General features: G+C 43.2%; 1 protein-coding gene across 3 annotated transcripts in view; it reads left to right on the forward strand.

Moving 5' to 3' along the window:
* Positions 1-20,142, forward strand: part of ARHGEF3 (Rho guanine nucleotide exchange factor 3) — a 492,515-nt gene that overhangs the window by 139,774 nt on the left and 332,599 nt on the right. For all 3 annotated transcript variants that reach the window (XM_073592253.1, XM_073592255.1, XM_073592259.1), the window contains exon 2: positions 3,366-3,429. In XM_073592253.1, the coding sequence (XP_073448354.1) occupies positions 3,366-3,429 (64 nt within the window). The remainder of the gene's footprint in view (positions 1-3,365; positions 3,430-20,142) is intronic.

The following is a 20,142-nucleotide window of genomic DNA, read 5'->3' on the forward strand; positions in this document are numbered from 1 at the left end:
TTGTAAGTACTAAGACAAGGCAGTATAACAGTTTGGTGTTTACACAATGTTACCGAGCTTAGGCCTGTATAACTAGAGGACGACATCGGCTGCAGGGGTGGTGGTTTGCTGTGTACAGAGACAGCACTGTAAAACTTTGATGAAGAGCCCCACTCTAATAATCTGAATACTAGGATATTGCCACTAGGCAGATGTTGTCCCTGATCTGATCTTACTTTCCAGAAACCTCCCCCAGCACTATACAATTTCCCTCACCAACAATTTCCCTCACATGACCTACCACTCACTTTAGGTGCTCCTATTATAAAAGTTCCCACAGCAGGATGGCTGTCTGAAGTCTCGAAAGATTACAGCGTTCGATTGGACAACCGAATTCTCTAAGAACCTGAGGAAGTCCAGGAAGAGACATTTCCCCTAACAGACGCAACTCCATCTGTATTAATCGCACAGTGCCACCTACAGGGTGGAGGGAAACCTACAGCTGCCTACAAGCTGCTATACTTACCCTTCTGGTAGCCCACACCTTCCCTGTGTCCCAGCACGGCAGCTCCACCAGTGTCTTTGGCATTGCTGATTGTTCATTGACAAGGCACATGGCTCAGAAAGCTGCACAGCCGAACCAGCATATTTTGATGTAATTTCCCGGCCATGCAATGCGGCAGGGCTGTGTGCATTACAAGACATGCTGAACAAAGAACAGAATTCATTTGGCAAGTAAATAGTTTACATATATCTGTAATTAGCTGTTTGCCTCAAAAGATGTACTTACTCCAAATATTTTTACTGCAAAATGCATTAGTTTCATTCAAGAAGTTTGGCTTTCTTTACTTTGTGAAAGGATCCTTCTGGGTTTACAATTTTAAGTTTGCCAAAGACAAAAAGTGGCGGTGAATATGAAATTAAATTGTAAACAGCCAGACAGCAGGCTACAATTCAAGATCTAAACATCTGCATTGGGTCAGTGACTTTCCAGGTGGTCCTATCAATCTCTGAGCTGATTGCCCGCTTCATGCAGGCTCCCTCTAAGGAAAGTGGCCTTTTTTCGAGGTAGCGTGTCATTGACATCATCTTCCATTTACTTACTGTGGTCTGAATTCCTCTCTATGTCACTGATTAGGGTCAGTGTGCATTAATCACATCTACAGCTTCCTTACCTGTATTTAATAGGGTGCTGACACCATCTAATTCCTCCAGCAGACTGTGCATTGAGATCTCCTGTGTTTTTGTTTCCTCTTTAACTCAGGATGGGGCAGCCTGTAACACGCCAACCACTTGTCAAATGGAAACTTTCAGTTCCTTTACAGGCAGTGAACAAAACCAGTATGTCCCTTATCTCCTTAAAGCCAACTGTACTTCTTATATCTTGCATAGACCCCAACAGCAAGGTAATCTGTAGCAGTTTTGTCTTAAATTGGAACAAAAGTCTGCAATACTTACCTCTGCTTTAAAGGGTTAGTTCATCTTTACAGAAAAAATGAGGGGTAAACAGTTCAATCTCTGTATTTGCGGACGATACTAAGCTAAGTAGGGCAATAACTTCTCCGCAGGATGTGGAAACCTTGCAAAAAGATCTGAACAAATTAATGGGGTGGGCAACTACATGGCAAATGAGGTTTAATGTAGAAAAATGTAAAATAATGCATTTGGGTGGAAAAATATGAATGCAATCTATACACTGGGGGGAGAACCTCTGGGGGAATCTAGGATGGAGAAGGACCTGGGGGTCCTAGTAGATGACAGACTCATCAATGGCATGCAATGTCAAGCTGCTGCTAACAAAGCAAACAGTATATTGGCATTAAAAAGGGGATTAAATCCAGAGATAAAACGATAATTCTCCCGCTCTACAAGACTCTGGTCCGGCCTCACCTATAGAGTATGCTGTCTAGTTCTGGGCACCAGTCCTCAGGAAGGATGTACTGGAAATGGAGCGAGTACAAAGAAGGGCAACAAAGCTAATAAAGGGTCTGGAGGATGTTAGTTATGAGGAAAGGTTGCGAGCACTGAACTTATTCTCTCTAGAGAAGAGACGCTTGAGAGGGGATATGATTTCAATTTACAAATACCGTACTGGTGACCCCACAATAGGGATAAAACTTTTTAGTGGAAGGGAATTTAACAAGACACATGGCCACTCATTAAAATTAGAAGAAAAGAGGTTTAACCTTAAACTACGTAGAGGTTTGTTTACTGTAAGAGCGGCAAGGATGTGAAATTCCCTTCCACAGGCGGTGGTATCAGCAGGGAGCATCAATAGTTTCAAAAAATGATTAGATAAGCACTTGAACGACTGCAACGTACAGGGATATACAATGTAATACTGACATATAATCACACACATAAGTTGGACTTGATGGACTTGTGTCTTTTTTCAACCTCACCTAATATGTAACTATGAGACTGCAAGCAAGGCCTTCTTGTCCAACATCAGTGCCTGACCTCACAAATGCGCTTCTGGAAGAAAGGTCAAACATTCCCATAGACACACTCCTAAACCTTGTGGACGGCCTTCCCAGAAGAGTTGAAGCAGTTATAACTGTAAAGGGTGGAACAACTCAATATTGAACCCTACGGACGAAGACGTCATTAAATTTCATGTGCATGTAAAGGCAGGTGTCCCAATACTTTTGACAATATAGTATGTACAGTTTATATATATATATATATATATATATATATATATATATATATATATATATTCTACGCCAATGCAATAAAATTGGTTGTTTGAGATTTGAACATATTGATGAGAAAAGTTGTCAGATTAAAATAACTCCTACAGCTTAATTGTTTTCAACCATGGAGTTTTCACAATATTGTCTGCTCACTTTTATTGGAATTTTGAGTGCAATAGTACAATTTATTAAAAAAAACATTAGCGGATACCCTTTAATTCACCCTGTAAAGATACAGGAAAATATATGTAGTGTAAAAAGTGTTACATTAGTAATTGATGTTGTTCATGGATGACTAAGAACTGTAAGAGTAACCACTCTGTGCATGAATTAAGTAGCAAATGAACCTTGAGGTGTTGACATGGAGCTATGTTTACCTTTCGGGGAGAAGTGCCATCTTAAGTGGCGTCATTCAGATCTACAGTGCTATCTGTTACCCTGGCATTTCACTCTGGGATCAGTTTGTGAGCAAGTATTGGATGTCAGCTAAGCACCATTACCGGCTCATCCATTTTCTGACTCATGTTTACAAAACCATGGGACTCCGCTGCTAATATTAAGTGGACGGAAATCCAGATGTTTTGATGTTTGCAGTAGCCATACGAAGAGTGAATATGTGTTAGGTCAATGTGTGCTATGCCTGGGAGCTATATACTAAAGATTGTGCCCTTCTCTTGTCTCTTCTTGTAGGACAACATGGCAGCCAACAAATTCCTTCTCCTTTCCTACACCTAAAGGCTGGAATTTCAAAGGGGTAAGATTTATTTTTTCCTTTGCAATATGGAGCTGATGTGTGCAAATCTAAAAAAAAAATTAAAAAACAACCAACCAACTACAATCCAAATGACATTACCCACGATATAGCTTTTATTTTGGAGTGGCTTATTTTATCTTGTGACGTGTCATCCCAAGTGCAAAAAACGTATTTAAACACTTAGGGGTGTATTTATAAAAAAAGTTTGCAGACATGTACAGTATGTCCATCAAAACCAAATGAGGCAATATCAAATGTTCTCAGGTTATATTCTCTGCAGATAAAATTATATTTATTGAAAAAAAGTGTGAATGGGGAAAATACCAAATAATGGCCACTAGATGGCGATTAGTATTATAGGAAATGATTATGCTCCTTAGCGCCATATAGTGGCCATAAATCGGTATTTCCCCCATTCACACTGTTTGTTTGGGTTTTTTTTTTTTTTTTATTAATATCATTCGAGGGAATAACCTGACAACATTCGATTTTTCCCCATTCGCACAGCATAAATTTACATGCAGTTTTACTGTAGATATGCAAACTTTTATAAATACAATAATGAATGCTAATGTGTATTGAAAGCCAAACCGTTTTTATGTTGGATGGAGTAGATGAGGGTTAAAGCCACTGTAAGTTTCTCATTAGGGTGATTTCCTTTCACTTGTCACAGGAAGTGAGAGGATATCTTTCCAATGTGAGGGAAATCCCCTCTTAGATAGTTGTTATGGGAACTAGTGACCTCATTGGAAGAGTTCCCCCTTACACTAATTTTCTTTCTTAGTGACATTGATCAGGACAATGAATCTCCCTAAGGGGGGACACAGACAGCAAAATAATCCTGACAGTGCTTCTAAACCTTCATCACCCTACCCAAATTTTTTTTTTTAATTTTGACATTATTTATACTTTTGTGTTTGTACAACGTAAATACAGTATATTGCATATTGATGTATTGAAATGCGTAGACCTTATGCATAAAATGTATCTAAAAGAAAGCATGATTATATTACTCGCAGAAGTAAATCAAATTCCAGTTATTATTTAAATACAGGTTAAAGCAATCCTTTTGCTTTAAAAAAAAAAAAAAAAAAAAAGGTATTCCTGCAAATTATTTATTAATACGGCTCATTCAAACCTGTGGCCAGGGGTGGTAAGAATAGGTCTTTCAGCCATGACTTCACTGCCCCCCAATTACTCACCTTAACATACAGTACATTTCAGCTGGAAAGGAACTCTGTACAGCCGTGGCCAAAAGTTTTGAGAATGTCACAAATATTAATTTTCACAAAGTCTGCCTGCTTTTTTTTGTCGGATGTTATTATGGTATACTGAAGTAAAATTACAAGCATTTCATAAGTGTCAAAGGCTTTTATTGACATTACATAAAGTTTATGCAAAGAGTCAATATTTGCAGTGTTGACCCTTCTTTTCAAGACCTCTGCAAATCGCCCTGGCATGCTGTCAATCAACTTCTGGGCCACATTCGGACTGATGGCAGCCCATTCTTACATAGTCAATGCTTGGAGTTTGTCAGAATTTGTGGATTTTTTTTTTAACATGCCTCTTGAGGATTGACCACAAGTTCTTAATGGGATTAAGGTCTAGGGAGTTTCCTGCCCATGGACCCAAAATGTTGATGTTTTGTTCCCCAAGCCACTTAGTTATCACTTTTGCCTAAAGGCAAGGTGCTCCATCATGCTGGAAAAGACATTGTTCCTCACTAAACTGTTCTTGGGTGGTTTTGTACTATTCTTTATTCATGGCTGTGTCCTTAGGCAAACTTGTGAGTGAGCCCACTCCCTTGGCTGAGAAGCAACCCCACACATGAATGGTCTCAGGATGCTTTCCTGTTGGCATGACACAGGACTGATGGTAGCGCCTACCTTTTTCTCCTCCGGACAAAGTTTTTTCCTGATGCCCCAAACAATCGGAAAGGGGATTCATCAGAGAGAAAACAATCCAGGGAAGTGAAAACCACTACAAGTGTGAACCCATTGTGTGTGTAAAGCAAAAAGATGTTTTAAGTTCTGAAAAGAATGTGAAAGGGCTGGAACCTCTTCCAGATTTTGGATTCAGATACACTTTAAAACTTGTCCTATGCTGACAATCGTTGCTCTCCTAAAGAGCTTCAGTGACAAAAATCTTCAGAATCCGGCTCAACACACTTGTGGGTGTGTCAGTCTTAGCCATCAGGCGAGATAGGTCCAGGTCCCTCAGGACATTCATGCCCAGGACGATAGGCACCGCCAAGTTTACTGGTGTCACCTACCGGATGGAAGAGCCTGACACGATGAGGATTCCCTCTCTTACGCCTCTGACTCGGGGGCCTCCTGATAGAGTAGACAATTAGCGCAGGAGTACAGAGTGGCATGAGTGCCTATTGGTCTTGCTAGCAGCAAACAAGGCTGGACGGACCCAAGCGGGGGAAGACCGTCAGTAGACCGCAGTGGAGCAGGAGTGGCAGATGGTCACCAGTGAGCAAGAGACAGAAGCAGGCTGGCATTGGAGATAGGGGACAGGCACAAGCTGGTAGCAGACAGGCAGTGATCCGGCACCGTTGGAATATAGGCAGAGGCTTGCAGCAGGCAGTCTAGCAGCAATGGGGACAGAAGCAAACTACACAGGCAGACAGATCAGGTTACAGATGTGTAGGCAGGAGCAGGCCGAGTGGGTAATAGATCAGTGGAGCAGCAGCAAGGGGAACAGGCAAGAGCGGGGTCAGAGGCAAGCCGGAGTCAATGCAGGCAGAGTTCAGAAGTAGTCAAGACAAGCCGGAGTGGTAACAGTAGTCAGATGCAGAGTAACAGGTAGCAGGTATGCATAGGAACACTGTAGACAAAACAGCATTAAAGCATAGTGCTCAGTTTAAATAGCCCGCTTGGCACCAATGCGAGCAACAGATGAGCGTGCATGTACACAAATATGCACGTGCATGTGTGCACAACTTCTATGTGCATGTATAGGAGAATGAATTAGCCTGTGCCTATGCACAGAACACTTTCTAGAAGAGTCATCCCGTCTGCTGGTATGTCCTTCCTGACACTGGACTGCGGGTCACCTCACACAATAAATCAGGCTTTGCACTTGAATTGCACACAGGGACTAGAGCTTACCCTCGCATACCTTCCTTTTGCTCTGCCAGCCCATTCCAATGCCAAAGGTTACTGTGTTGGAATCCTTATTGTCTTAGAATACAATCTTTTCAAAGTGCAGGTTTAGTATCTTACTTTATTATACTTTACCCATTGTAGGTAAACTGTGTACTCCACCCAAGACAGTGGTTGCATCTTTAAGGGCATGATGAAGTCATTCTCCACTGCCTTGCAGTATTGACAAGCTTCACTAAACTTCCTAACTTTATCTTCCTAACATTGCATCAGCAACCCCCATGATCAACCCCATCCTGCAGCCCCACAGTCTCCTTGGCTTACTTCAACCTCCACTACACTCGAGGTTGACCAGACATCCCTGGTTTCTGAGGGTAGTCCACAATTTTAGAAAAATGTTCAAGAAAAAAAATGTTCTAGATTTCATGCCGATTTAAAAGAAAGTGTCCCTGATTTCTCTACAGATTTCAAATGGCATGCTTGACCCAGACAGCTGCAGCATTATCCATCTTAGCAACATTTGTGTGATTGGCCTGGAGCGGAAGAAGGGAGGGGAGTTATGTGTCTGCTCCTGGCTGTGCCCAGTGATGATGTCACATACTGATGTGGTTACGTGGTCTTCCCAGTCCCTCCCCTCCCAGCTTGTGCATACTTCATTGCAGGGGGTAACAATGCAGATTGTTTGCTGCCTTGCCACTGCTTGTGACGGTGACCTGCAGTGTACACTCTTGCACCCAGAGCAAAGTAGCCTCAGGTGTTATTAAAGAGTACCCCTTTAAGCCACTCCAATCATTAGCTCAGTTTGGCAACACCAAACATTTAGTGTGGCACGTTTCACATACTGCTCTTCCTAGCCCTATTCCCCATGCTTCACTTCTGTCCTACCACCTACAAAAATGGGAGTGGTCAGTATGGGGTCCCCAGCTTTTAAAAATGTGTTCACCTTTTTTGTACCCCGCTCCCTAGCTGCTCTTTTCCCCCACCTCCTTTACTGTCTAGAGACGCTGCAATGACTTCACTTTGACACGTCAATCCCAACTGAATTTCTCGCTGCAAAATAGTCAGGGGAGACCCTGCAGTACTAATAACTTGAATGGTGCTTAATGATTAATATTATAGCTTTGCCGCATTATGGTCTTGGGTTTGATTTCCATTAAGGCCACAATATACTTGGACTTTTCTTTGAAGGTTTAAACTAGGGTTACCACCTCATCCCTTTAAACACGAACACATATGAATTACACAGGTTCTGAGGCTAATTTAATGCAGATAAGGCACCAAGTGAGTTTAATTACCACCTTAATCAGCCACCGAACCTGTGTGATTATAATGTGTTCGGGTTTAAAGGGATGAGGTGGCATCCCTAGAAACCAAATGTCAGGGTTTTCTTGCAAAATGTAAAAACCTTTTACATAGGTTTGTAGGCACCCATGCAAAACACCCCATGTGTGTAACTTTGTAAATCAGCGCAATGCATATAAATGAATATAAAAATCAACTTGACTGTTAGTAGGCCAGATAAGTACTGTATGTCCAGAATGTTGGTAAACTTCCACTGCAGTTGCAGTGGTCAGTGTCCACAGTGGGGCAGTGTTGAGCTAGAATCTGCTTTGAGTACCTGGTCAGTATATGACCCTCCCATAATAATAAGGGTTATAAAAGTGATCATTCCACTTTTAAATAAGTATAGAAATGCTCAAAACGGCACTCTTTAAAAGGATTGACCTTCATTCAAACTTTAGTTTTCATACACGAAAGTTAATTACATAACAATATTTGCTTGCCATATGTTCTATGATGTTAACAAATTCTAGTTGCTTAGGGGAGAATGAGCAGATGCAAATTTTTTTAGATGGTAAAGCAGATCAGATATCTCCTTCATACAGCAGTGTATTCCGGGTGTAGAATATTAGACCAACTGAGTTCAATATGCAGCATTTGTGTATCCCTAAAAGGAAACTTACAGCCCCCAGTGTGTACATAAGACCCCTGGATGGCCATGGTTGGTTGAATGTGTAAAGTTTGCCAGATGTAAGATATTAACCACCCTATCTGGCTGGTTTCTGTAATCTCATCTATACAGCAGTGACAGATACCTAAAGGCTGGCCACTATTTAGGGAAGAGGTTTACTAGGCGGGATCGCTATACTTTGCCCTGAGATAAGCTGGCACTGGAAGGTGTTTGTCAGTACTCCTTCTTCCTTCCTTCCCTTCTCTAGACATGAGCAAAAATTAAAATATAATTTTAGGATGGTTCTAGCTGCAGCCATCGTTAGTAAGGGGAGTTGATTTATGTAGCATTTACTTCTGGAATCCATCAGCTCAGGCATGCAGGCAGAAGGGCATAGCTCCCAACTGTCCCTGATTTCGAGGTACTGTCCCTGATTTGGAGAAATGTCCCTCTGTTCCTCTTTCCCCCTCATTTGTCCCTCATTTTGGTCTGATCTATATAGTTGTATATAAAATGCACTTTTTATCTTTCAAAAAGTGTTTCCCAGTGCTAAACATTTCATCCAAATTCTAAATTGCTGCATTTGTCAATTTTAAAAGCCAATGTAAAGGAATAGTAGTGGTAAAAAAATTCCTTGTGAATTTAATGAACCTTTTCTTTTTTGGGGTTAATTCTCCTTTAATAGGTTTGCCAGGGGGCATATCCTATGCCTACATACGTTTGCAAGTAGGTGTCCCTCATTCCCATCTCAAAATGTTGGGAGGTATGCACAAGGATGTACTTAGCTGAGAATATCCCTCCTCCCCTCCTCCAGATGAAATAAAATGCCAATATAGACTCCTGGGATGGATGACACCATTTTGGCCTTGGCCAAAAACCAAGAAGCAACTGAAAAAATGTTTTAAAAGGTTAAAACAAGTGAATATAAAATACTTTACTATCTTTATATAATGATTAAAAATAGTCCTTACAGCACAAGGATTAAATACAAAGCTAGAGTATTTCCAAATAATTTATCAATATAACAATAGGTCGGATACGAAACCACCTTGGTGGCCTTACCAGTAAATACTCTATTATTGAAGTCAATTATTCACTGTTATATGAAACTTATGTACAAATGTTAATATGATTGTACCAATGTTATTTTCAAACATTAATAAAAGCTTTTTGTTTAAAAAAAAAAGTGGTTCATGTTTATTGAGAGAGTTTAGTTTTGCTTTAAAAGAGAAGTGTGGGATACAAAACAAAAAAACAAAAAAAACATACACTATAATATTAAAAGTGTTGGGATGCCTGCCTTTATGCCGTGTACACACGATCGGACTTTTCAGCTACAAAAGTCCGACAGCCTGTCTGACAGACTTTCAATAGAATTTCGACAGACTTTTGGCGGACTTTCTAAGGACCAGACTTGCCTACACACGATCACACCAAAGTCCGATGGATTCGTACGTGATGACGTACACCGGACTAAAATAAGGAAGTTGATAGCCAGTAGCCAATAGCTGCCCTAGCGTCAGTTTTTGTCCGTCGTACTAGCATACAGACGAGCGAATTTCTGGGTCTGGCGAAGTTACGACATAAAGATTTGAAGCATGTTCCAAATCTAAAGTCCGTCAGATTTGCGACTGGAAAGGTCCGCTGAAGGTCCGGAGAAGCCCATACACAATCGGATTGTTCGCCGGATTTGGTCCGTCGGCGTCCGTCAGACCAGTCTGGTCGAAAAGTCCAACCGTGTGTAAGCCCCATAACATGCACATGAACTTTAATAGCATCCCAGTCTTAATCCGTAGTGTTCAATATTGTGTTGGCCCACCCTTTGCATCTATAACAGCTTCAACTCTTCTGGGAAGGCTGTCCACAAGGTTTAGGAGGTTGTCTATGGGAATGTTTGGCCATTCTTACAGAAGCGCATTTGTGAGGTCAGGCACTGATGTTGACGAGAAGGCCTGGCTCACAGTCTCCGTTCTAATTCATCCCAAAAGGTGTTCTATCCGGTTGAGGTCTGGACAGCCAAGTTCTTCCACCCCAAACTCGTTCATTCATGTCTTTAAGGACCTTGCTTTGTGCACTGGTCCAAATCATTTGATGGGGGGGGGGGGAGGGGCGATTATGGTGTGGGGTTGTTTTTCAGGGGTTGAGCTTGGTCCCTTAGTTTCAGTGAAGGGAACTCTTAAGGCGTTGGCATACCAAGACATTTTGGACCATTTTATGCTCCCAGCTTTGTGGCAGCAGTTTGGGGATGGCCTCTTCCTGTTCCAACATGACTTTGCACAACTGCAAAAAGCAAGGTCCATAAAGACATGGATGAGCGAGTTTGGGGTAAAGGAACTTGACTGGCCTGCACAGAGTCCTGACCTCAACCCGATAGAACAACTTTGGGAAGAATTAGAGCGGAGACTGCGAGCCAGGCCTTCTCGTCCACATCAGTGCCTGACCTCACCAATGCACTTCTGGAAGAATGGTCAAACATTCCCATAGATACACTCCGAAACCTTGTGGACAGCCTTCCTAGAAGAGTTGAAGCAGTTATAGCTGCAAAGGGTGGGCCAACTCAATATTGAACCCTACGGACTAAGACTGGGATGCCATTAAAGTTCATATGCGTGTAAAGGCAGACGTGCCAATACCTTTGACAATATAATGTATATACTCACCTAGATGGCTGCAGCATTGAACCAAGCTGCAGCTCTCCCCCCCCGCTCTAAGACCAATAACTGAGCAATCACATGACCACTGATCACTCAGCTCTCAGGCTTCACTGAGCAGAGAGTGGTAACTGTCAGTCACCAGCTCTCTGCTCTGCCCCTTCAGCGCACATTGGAGCACTGGGCTGGGGAGGGGAAGGAGCAGCTACCTCAGGATTTCAGCAGCACATTGAGAGGCTGAGCAACCTGCTGTTCAGGCATCTGGGCAGATCTGGACATTATTGCCGGGATCCTTGCACAACCCGAACCGTCTCTGTGACGTCAGCCGGGAACTGGCTTTAAAGTGGAATTCCAGGATGACTACCCTTAAAACTGTCCCCTCCTAACACCTGTACTTACTAATCTGTGTAAGAAAGATCTGAACTGTTACTGTTAAAGCCCAACTGAACTTTCAGTTTAACTCAGCTATACTCAAGTGCCTCATAACAAAAGGGGTTTTCTTTAGCAAGCAGCCACAGCATCAGTAGAAAAGCCTGTCCCCTGCCACCATGCTGCAGAGAAGGGCCCTTGCTCACTGTGCTAGAGCAGAGGTCCCCTGTTGAGTCAGAACTAGGGCTTTAACAAAACTAATGCTCCTTGCTGATTGGAAAGCTATAGCTATGACTTAGCAGAGGTTGCATCAGACCTCTACAGAGAGGCAAATGCCTCCACAGAGAGAGCAAGGGTCCTGCATATACTCATTAACTAACTACTCAGGCTGTGGCTGCTTGCTGAAGAAAACTAATTTTAATACTTTGCACATCTTTTGTTTTGATGCATCTTGAGTGTATTTTGCGGATTTGAACTGAAAGATCAGTTAGGCTTTAAAGTGGAATTCCGGGATAACCCTAACCACTCCCACTTCCTAACACTTATGCTTAATAACCTGTATAAGAAAGATGTATATACTTACCTATTCAACTTGCTCCTGTCTGGTTATGTGATCTCCCCTGTGTCAACCAGTGGCGGCTGCAGGCAAGAGGAGAGAGTGCTTCAACATCGACTGGTAATGCTTTGGAGGGGTAACATCACCTATAGGCTTCAATTTTTATTATTATTATTATTATTATTATCATACAGAATATATATATCGCCAACAGTCTGCGCAGTGCTTTACAACATGAGGGCAGACAGTACACTTACAATACAAATCAATACAGGAGGGATCAGAGGGCCCTCCCTGCTTGTTAGAGCTTACATGGCACATCAGTTGTTAGTACTGGCTGACACAAGGGTTCCCGACCTTTGGTTGTCTGCGCATGCATTTGAAACTTGGAGCATCTGTGCACGCACCAGACCTTCAAAGCTGGTGGCGCTGGTGAGGGAGGGTGGGGCCAGCATTAACGGGACAAAAGTTCTTTTCTAGGCTCCATTCACACTTGTGCGGCTTGTCCTGCAACTTTGGACATCAAAGTTGCATGACAAGTCATTCCCCATGTTTTCCAATGATAACTACCGTATTTTATATATGCGTGACTTAAAGTTGCAGCAACTTCAAAGTAGTTCATGCACTACTTTGGTCCGACTTTGAGGGCCATAGACTTCAATGTTAACCCTCAGAAGTTGCATGAAAATCGTACCTGAATATTATACAATGCAACAGTTGTGCAACTGTTGTCCATTATCACTGGTCAAAGCCGAAGTCGTATCCAAGTTGCACTAATCCAAAGTTGTGTCAAAGTTGCACTCCAAAGTCAGCGCAACTTTGGAGACGTGCCGGTGTGAATGGAGCCTCAAACAAACCAAAATTAAGTAAATCGGCTTATTGTTAGGATTTACATACACTTGAAGAAGACTATTTCCATTTCCCTGAGTGAGAGCTGTACAGATACATCTGTATTTGGAATCAAAATTAATGAGCTTTAGTTAATGAGGTGGCGAATAATAGATGACCCTGGCACATTTGGTACATTTTATGTATACATCATGAGGTCTGAGATTTTTATTCTGTTATGTACTGAATAAAATTTATTGTTCAACTTAATGAACCAAGCTTGGACACAGATGACAAAAATGATTTAATTTCGATATCTTTTATAAAATATCCGCAGTGACCTTGTTGTATAAAATAGTTGCCAAGGCAACTAATGCATTCTTCCAAAATAGCTCTTACGCATTTAAAGCATTGAAAAAAAAAAGAATTGTCTGGCCTTGCACAGTGTAACCTGCATATCTGTACACAGGTATGGTCAGCACACTGAAGTTGAAAACCATCTCTTCATTCAGACGAAGCCTGTTTATTATTACTCTAGGTTCAGAAGTAGAATATTTATATCTTTCCAAACTCACGTGCACCTACCTGGTGATCTTGCTATGAAGGTCCTTACTCAGCCACTTCCTGGTATATGGCTCATTCACATGGGCACCCAGCCCCGAGCAACGTGCAGAGCCGCTAATTTACTTTTTGTGCTAGCACTAAGCTGCCCACAGTCAGCCCATATAAAGTGAATAGATTTGCATCAGCTGTACAGACTCAACTTCACAGCGAGTTTGACAGGTGTGCAGGGGTGGGTGGGTACATGGACCCAAATGCAAAGGTCCTGTGTGCAGTAGCCATCACAGGCTACATGCTTCAAGGAAGCATAATAAATAAAGAATGAAATTGCGCTTTAAAGACAATTTAAGCTATTAGCACATCAACTGACATAAGTTGATCAACAATGCATATAAACCACAGTGAAGCGCTACAAAATGTGACAAATGAACAGTAAGTGGTGTAATATGGCTGATATCCTGTAGATGATAACAAATACATTAACTTGTGATAAAAAGTGAAGCAAGAATACAAAATAAAAAAAAATAACCAAATATTAAAATGGTGAAGTGAACCGATTAAATCCAAAGTGCACAAATATAAAAAAGAGTCCAAATAGTCCATCATAGAAGGTCACCATGGAAAAGGTTGGTGTGTACCAAATAATTTGTTTGTGCTCTTTTTTATGATATTTGTGCACTTTGGATTCCGTCAGTTCACTTTACCATTTTAATATTTGGTTATTCAAAGAAGGATAGTTAGCTGGCAGGCAGAACCACATTTTTTTCACCCCCGCCCCCAGTGTTTGATGTTGTTGGAGGCCCTCAAGTTTTACTACTACTTCCAGCACTAAGTGGGTAAACACACAAGCCTCCGATGAGAAACTTCAGCCTCCAGCATAAGTGCTCTGTGATTTCCCCCTTTCCTAAAATGCATATGAGATGCTGCTGTTAACATTTGGTGGTTTTCTGGAGGGCCACATTTTGGAAGATATGAGGGTTGTCTCATTGGGGACAGCGGGGTTCCAGTGGTGCCTCTGGGCTCGCCCGGGGAATTCTTGGCATTAGCCGCATACTCTGGAGCCTGTTTTTAAAAGTGATCTCCCTAATCCTACTGAACAAGCGGATTAAATCTGAGAAATGTGTAGAGGAATATGTCCATTGTAATAACAATTTCAAATTATGTATAGGCATTAAGTTTTGGTGTTATGGCTTATTCAGTTGTACCTGAAATCTTAAGTATTATCTACATGATACAGGGATACCTCATTTTAACCACTTCAATACCAGGCACTTAGACACCTTCCCGCCCAGACCAATTTTCAGCTTTCAGCGCTGTCGCAATTTGAATGACAATTGCGCGGTCATGCTACACTGTACCCAAACAAATTTTTTATCATTTTGTTCCCACAAATAGAGCTTTCTTTTGGTGGTATTTGATCACCTCTGCGGTTTTTATTTTTTGCGCAACAAATAAAAAAAGACCGAAAATTTTGAAAAAAAACAAGTTTTTCTTTGTTTCTGTTAAAACTTTTTTGTAAATAAGTACGTTTTCTTCTTCAATGACGGGCACTGATATGGCTGCACTGACGGGCACTGATACGGCGGCACTGATGGGCACCGATGAGGTGGCACCAATGAGGTGGCACTGATGAGGTGGCACTGACGGGCACTGATGATGGGCACTGATAGGCGGCACTGATGGGCACTGATAGGCGGCATTGATGGGCACTGATAGGTGGCACTGGTATGTGGCACTGATGGGCACTCATAGGTGGCACAGATGGGCACTTATAGGCGGCACTGATGGGCACTCATAGGTGGCATTGATGGGCACTCATAGGTGGCATTGATGGTTACTTATGGGTGGCACTGATAGTTGGCACAGATGGGCATGGATGGGCACTGATAGATGGGCACTGATGGGCACTGACAGGTGGCATGAATGGACACTGATGGGTGGCACTGATGGCACTGCTTGTTTGCAGTGATGCCGCTAAGGGTGGCATTGCTGGGCATCACTGCAACATATTGGTGCCAATCAGTGCCCATTTGTGGGCACTGATTGGCACAGATTTGGCACACTGGGCACATGTGGATGGCCATGGGGTACATACCTGGCTATCCACATGTTGCCCCTTCCCTGGTGGTCCTAGTGGCGATCCCTGGTGGTCCAGTGTGGTGATCTGCGGGGGGGCTGCGCTGATAAACAATCAGCGCAGACCCCCCCTGCCAGGAGAGCCGCCAATCGGCTCTCCTCTACTTGCGTCTGTCAGACGCGAGTGAGGAAGAGCCGATCAACGGCTCTTCCTATTGACAGCGTGATCAGCCGTGATTGGACACGGCTGATCACGTGGTAAAGAGCCTCCGCCGGAGGCTTTTTACCAAGATCAGTGTAGCGGTGTGTCAGAGTGACACACCGATCCACCGATCGCTGCGATGCGCGACCCCGGGGGCGCGCTGCGGCATGTTATCCTGCTGGACGTCATATGACGTCCAGTCAGGATAACAGAACCACTTCCCGGACGTCAATCCGCTATAGGGCGGGCGGGAAGTGGTTAAAGATGTGTCATATATGTTTGTGTGTGTATGTGTGTTATTAATGAAAACAGTTTTTTTTTACATAAATCTGTAGTTGTAATCCTTGGGTACTCAAAAGTCCAAACATTCTTGTTTTTTTTGTCTATACCAATAACTAAAATGGATGTGATACCCATACTTTAAGCCTGCACCAATCTATAGTTTAACCTTTTAGGGTTTGGGGAGGGATTTGGTGATGTCATGACCCTGCTGCTCACTGTTCTTCTTACTGTGGAGGAAGCTGTACCTGAGGATCTGCAATGCAAGGATTTCCCTGCTTCTGCTTCATTTAATCTGTGGATCTGTGCTTTTTGCACCTCTTTTGCTACTTCTTGAAAATTAGATCTCCAGTCATCAGGGGAACAGCTCACAACTCTGATATAAGGAATCAAATCCCTGCCTCTGCAATAATGGTTGCCTCCAATGGGCTACACAGTGCAGAAAGAGGCACGGTAGGTCAGCAAAGGGGAAATGATGAGCTGCAGAAAGACAGACAATATTGTTGACTAGTGCATTGCTTCTTGTCTTTTTTGGGCACAGCTTTCAGAGTTAATGTCCCTTTTAACCTGTTCTTGCCGGTGTAACACATGTGTGGTAGCACAGTGGTTGGGCTGCCACAAATGTGTTCATGGGACTCTTCTTCTGTGCACCAAGAGCACACTCACTGTGTGCTCTCAGCACAATGACCGAACACTCACCGACAGCTCCCAGTCATTGATTGCCATTGAAAGCTGATGGGCTCCTGGTCATGTCACCATTTTTACAGCCAATCACAGTGGTCACATGTTCAGGAACTCCACCTTCTGGAATTAAGATCCAGTTAAAGGGCTAGGGCAAGGGGTTAGAGCATGGGTGCTCAACCTGTGGCCCACCAGCTGTTGCAGAACTGCAAGTCCCTTGAGGCATTTCAAGTCGCTGACAGTTACAAGCATGACTCCCAAAGGCGGAGGCATGATGGGACTTGTAGTTCCAGCTAGATGGCAACAAGTTGAGCACCCATGGGTTAGAGTATTGATTTCAGAGACTTAGTTTGAGTTTCAGGTAGTAGGATTTTTTAGAATAAGAGGTAAGTAATAGCAGACTTCTTGTTTTTCTAAAGAGGAACCAAACTCTAAAAACTGTGCAGAAAGACAGACAGAGGGCTAATCACTAGTATATCCTGTGGTCTCCCTTCAGTATTTTTTTTTTATTTTGTTTTATTGATTTTTTAAAGGTTTAAATAATAACAACACTTGAAATATAGAAGTATACAATTACCAAGGTTATACAAAACCAAAACCATTTGTCTAGCACCATCTATAGAAACCCCCCCCCCTCTGTGTAATAGCAGTCCACCCACCCGCCATTCCAAATTACAACAGCTGAATACAGGGCACCAACATTAGCAGGATTTCCTATCAGCAGTTTAGTACAGACCCCACTATGTGAGCTTGCCTACCCATATTCAAGCCATATATAGTGCATCAGAGTAACCCATAATCATCATAATTAACACCAGTCTAGGAGGACATGCCGCAAAATCTTCCTGCATAGGCAAATACCCATGTGAGACTAACTATACATCTCCGACAAGCAGATCCAGCTACCCCACACCTTATCAAAGACAGCCCTAATTTACATACAGATCTTTGTAAAATGGGAGTGTGTATCCCTTCGGTATTGACCAAGCCATGCTTTGTTCTGCACTGTCTCGATGTGGAAGCAGCCATTTTGGTAGATTTTTGGTTTCTCATGTCAGAACCTCCAGCAAGGAGAACAGAGAGCAGTACAGTAGTGATCTCATGAAATTGTGCTCCAAACCTGCAATTATCAGTTAGGTAGCAGTGCCTTAGATCTCCCTATGCAGATCTACAGCTATGAGGCTGTAGGCACAGGAGTGCCTAGGCGCACTCCAATACCAGGAAGTGCACTGCTACTTCCTGATGGAATTCCAAATAGAAAAAACATCTTTCAAGGCACTGCCTGGGTTCAATTAACACTTTTCAATGTCTATAACATAGCAAATCTTCATTTTTGTAGTTCAGTTCCTCCTTTAGATTATCAATTTTTCACAGCGTCACCTTGTCCTGGGTATGGAAATGTGTTTGCACGTATGTATAGATCTATACATTGTCTTCCCAAGTCCATGCAGCTTCCCCAAGAGGCTTGAGCAAACAGGAAACGTCAGGAAGATCTGCAATTCTAAACAATTGTGTTTCCACCTATACTGAATTATTTGTGGTGAGTTCTCTGCCACAGCCTATGATTTACTGTGGCCGAGCTTCCGTTCTTGTATTCTCTAGCTTTTTTTCTTGCTCTTTGTTGATTCTGTGTCTATTTCTGACCAGTTATTTAACCGGGTTTTACATCCTGTCAGCTGTGAGGAAGCTCACCACAGTTTATCTTCATCTCCACCTTAACATGTGAAAAGTACTGCGCTGTCATTGCTGTGGTTTGGGGAGCTTTATAAACCTAAAATAGAAAGGTAATGAGGGCCGGTTCTGGCCTTAACCACTTATTCCAGGTGCAGGAGGGTTTATTAATAAATAGGTCACCCAGCGAGGGCAGCCAAGTTTGCATTATGCTGTTAACCTGGATGATGAGGGCTGTGTTTTTTTGAGCCAAATTGTACAGGCCTCAATTTTGGTTAGCAGGTCACATAGGTCTGTGCATAAGCAGTATAATTGTCACTGGTGGCAGCTACTGACATCTTCAAAGGTCTGGGTTCCATCCAAGTTTACATCATCTGCTTGTAGTTTCTCCATTTAGAGAGCGTTTGGAGGGGTGACAACGCAGGAGAAGAATTGGGATGAAGGCAGGGTGTGTTGTCACGCTATAACAGGAAGTGCCTGAACAAGATAATGTTTTAATGAAAGTTGCAGATTAAAGTGGAACTAAATTCTCACAATCAACATGAATTATTTGTATTTCTTGTGCCGCTAGCATTAGTAAATAGATAGGATGGTATATTACAGGGGTACTGAATTAAAATTCACGGAGGTCTGTTCAGTAAAATTTTCTTCCAGCGGAGGTCCGAGTGTCATATTGGTGATGGCTCAGATCCTTCACATCGCAGCCTCCCGTGCACGTCACAATTGTTTTCTATTGCCCTTGTAGATACCTAGGGCAGAAAAACATAGATCTCTGCACAAGTGTGAACTAGCCCTTACATTAGTCTCCTCAGTCCCCCCTTCACAGCACACCCCTCCCTTACATCGCAGTCCCCCATCAGAGACTGGCCCATAAGAGACCCCACAACCCATTACAGACTGTCCCATCACAGCGTGTCCCTTTAAAGACCCCCTCAAACACAGACCCTTCCATCACAGATCCTCCCCACCCCATTACAGACCCCTCCACCCCATCACAGACCCCCCCCATTACAGATGCCACTCCATCACAGACCCCCCCCATTACAGACTCCATTCCATCACAGACCCCACTCCATCACAGACCACCATTACAGACCCCACTTCATCACAGACCCCCCCATTACCCCATTACAGATCCCACTCCATTACAGACCCCCCCCATTACAGACCCCACTCCATTACAGATCCCTCTATCACAGATCCCCACTCCATCACAGATCCCCCATCACAGACCCGACTCCATCACATATCCCTCCATCACAGATCCCTCTATCACAGATCCTCACTCCATCACATATCCCCCCATCACAGACCCCACTCCATCACAGACCCCCCCCATTACAGACTCCATTCCATCACAGACCCCACTCCATCACAGACCACCATTACAGACCCCACTTCATCACAGACCCCCCCATTACCCCATTACAGACCCCACTCCATTACAGACCCCCCCCATTACAGACCCCACTCCATTACAGATCCCTCTATCACAGATCCCCACTCCATCACAGATCCCCCCATCACAGACCCGACTCCATCACATATCCCTCCATCACAGATCCCTCTATCACAGATCCTCACTCCATCACATATCCCCCCATCACAGACCCCACTCCATCACAGATCCCCCTCCATCACAGACCCCCCCATTACAGACCCCCCTCCATCACAGACCCCCTCATTACAGACCCCCCTCCATCACAGACCCCCTCATTACAGACCCCACTCCATCACAGATCCCTCTATCACAGATCCTCACTCCATCACCTATCCCC

The sequence above is a fragment of the Aquarana catesbeiana genome, linkage group LG07 (genome assembly GCF_042186555.1).
Source record: "Aquarana catesbeiana isolate 2022-GZ linkage group LG07, ASM4218655v1, whole genome shotgun sequence".
Lineage (NCBI taxonomy): Eukaryota > Metazoa > Chordata > Amphibia > Anura > Ranidae > Aquarana > Aquarana catesbeiana.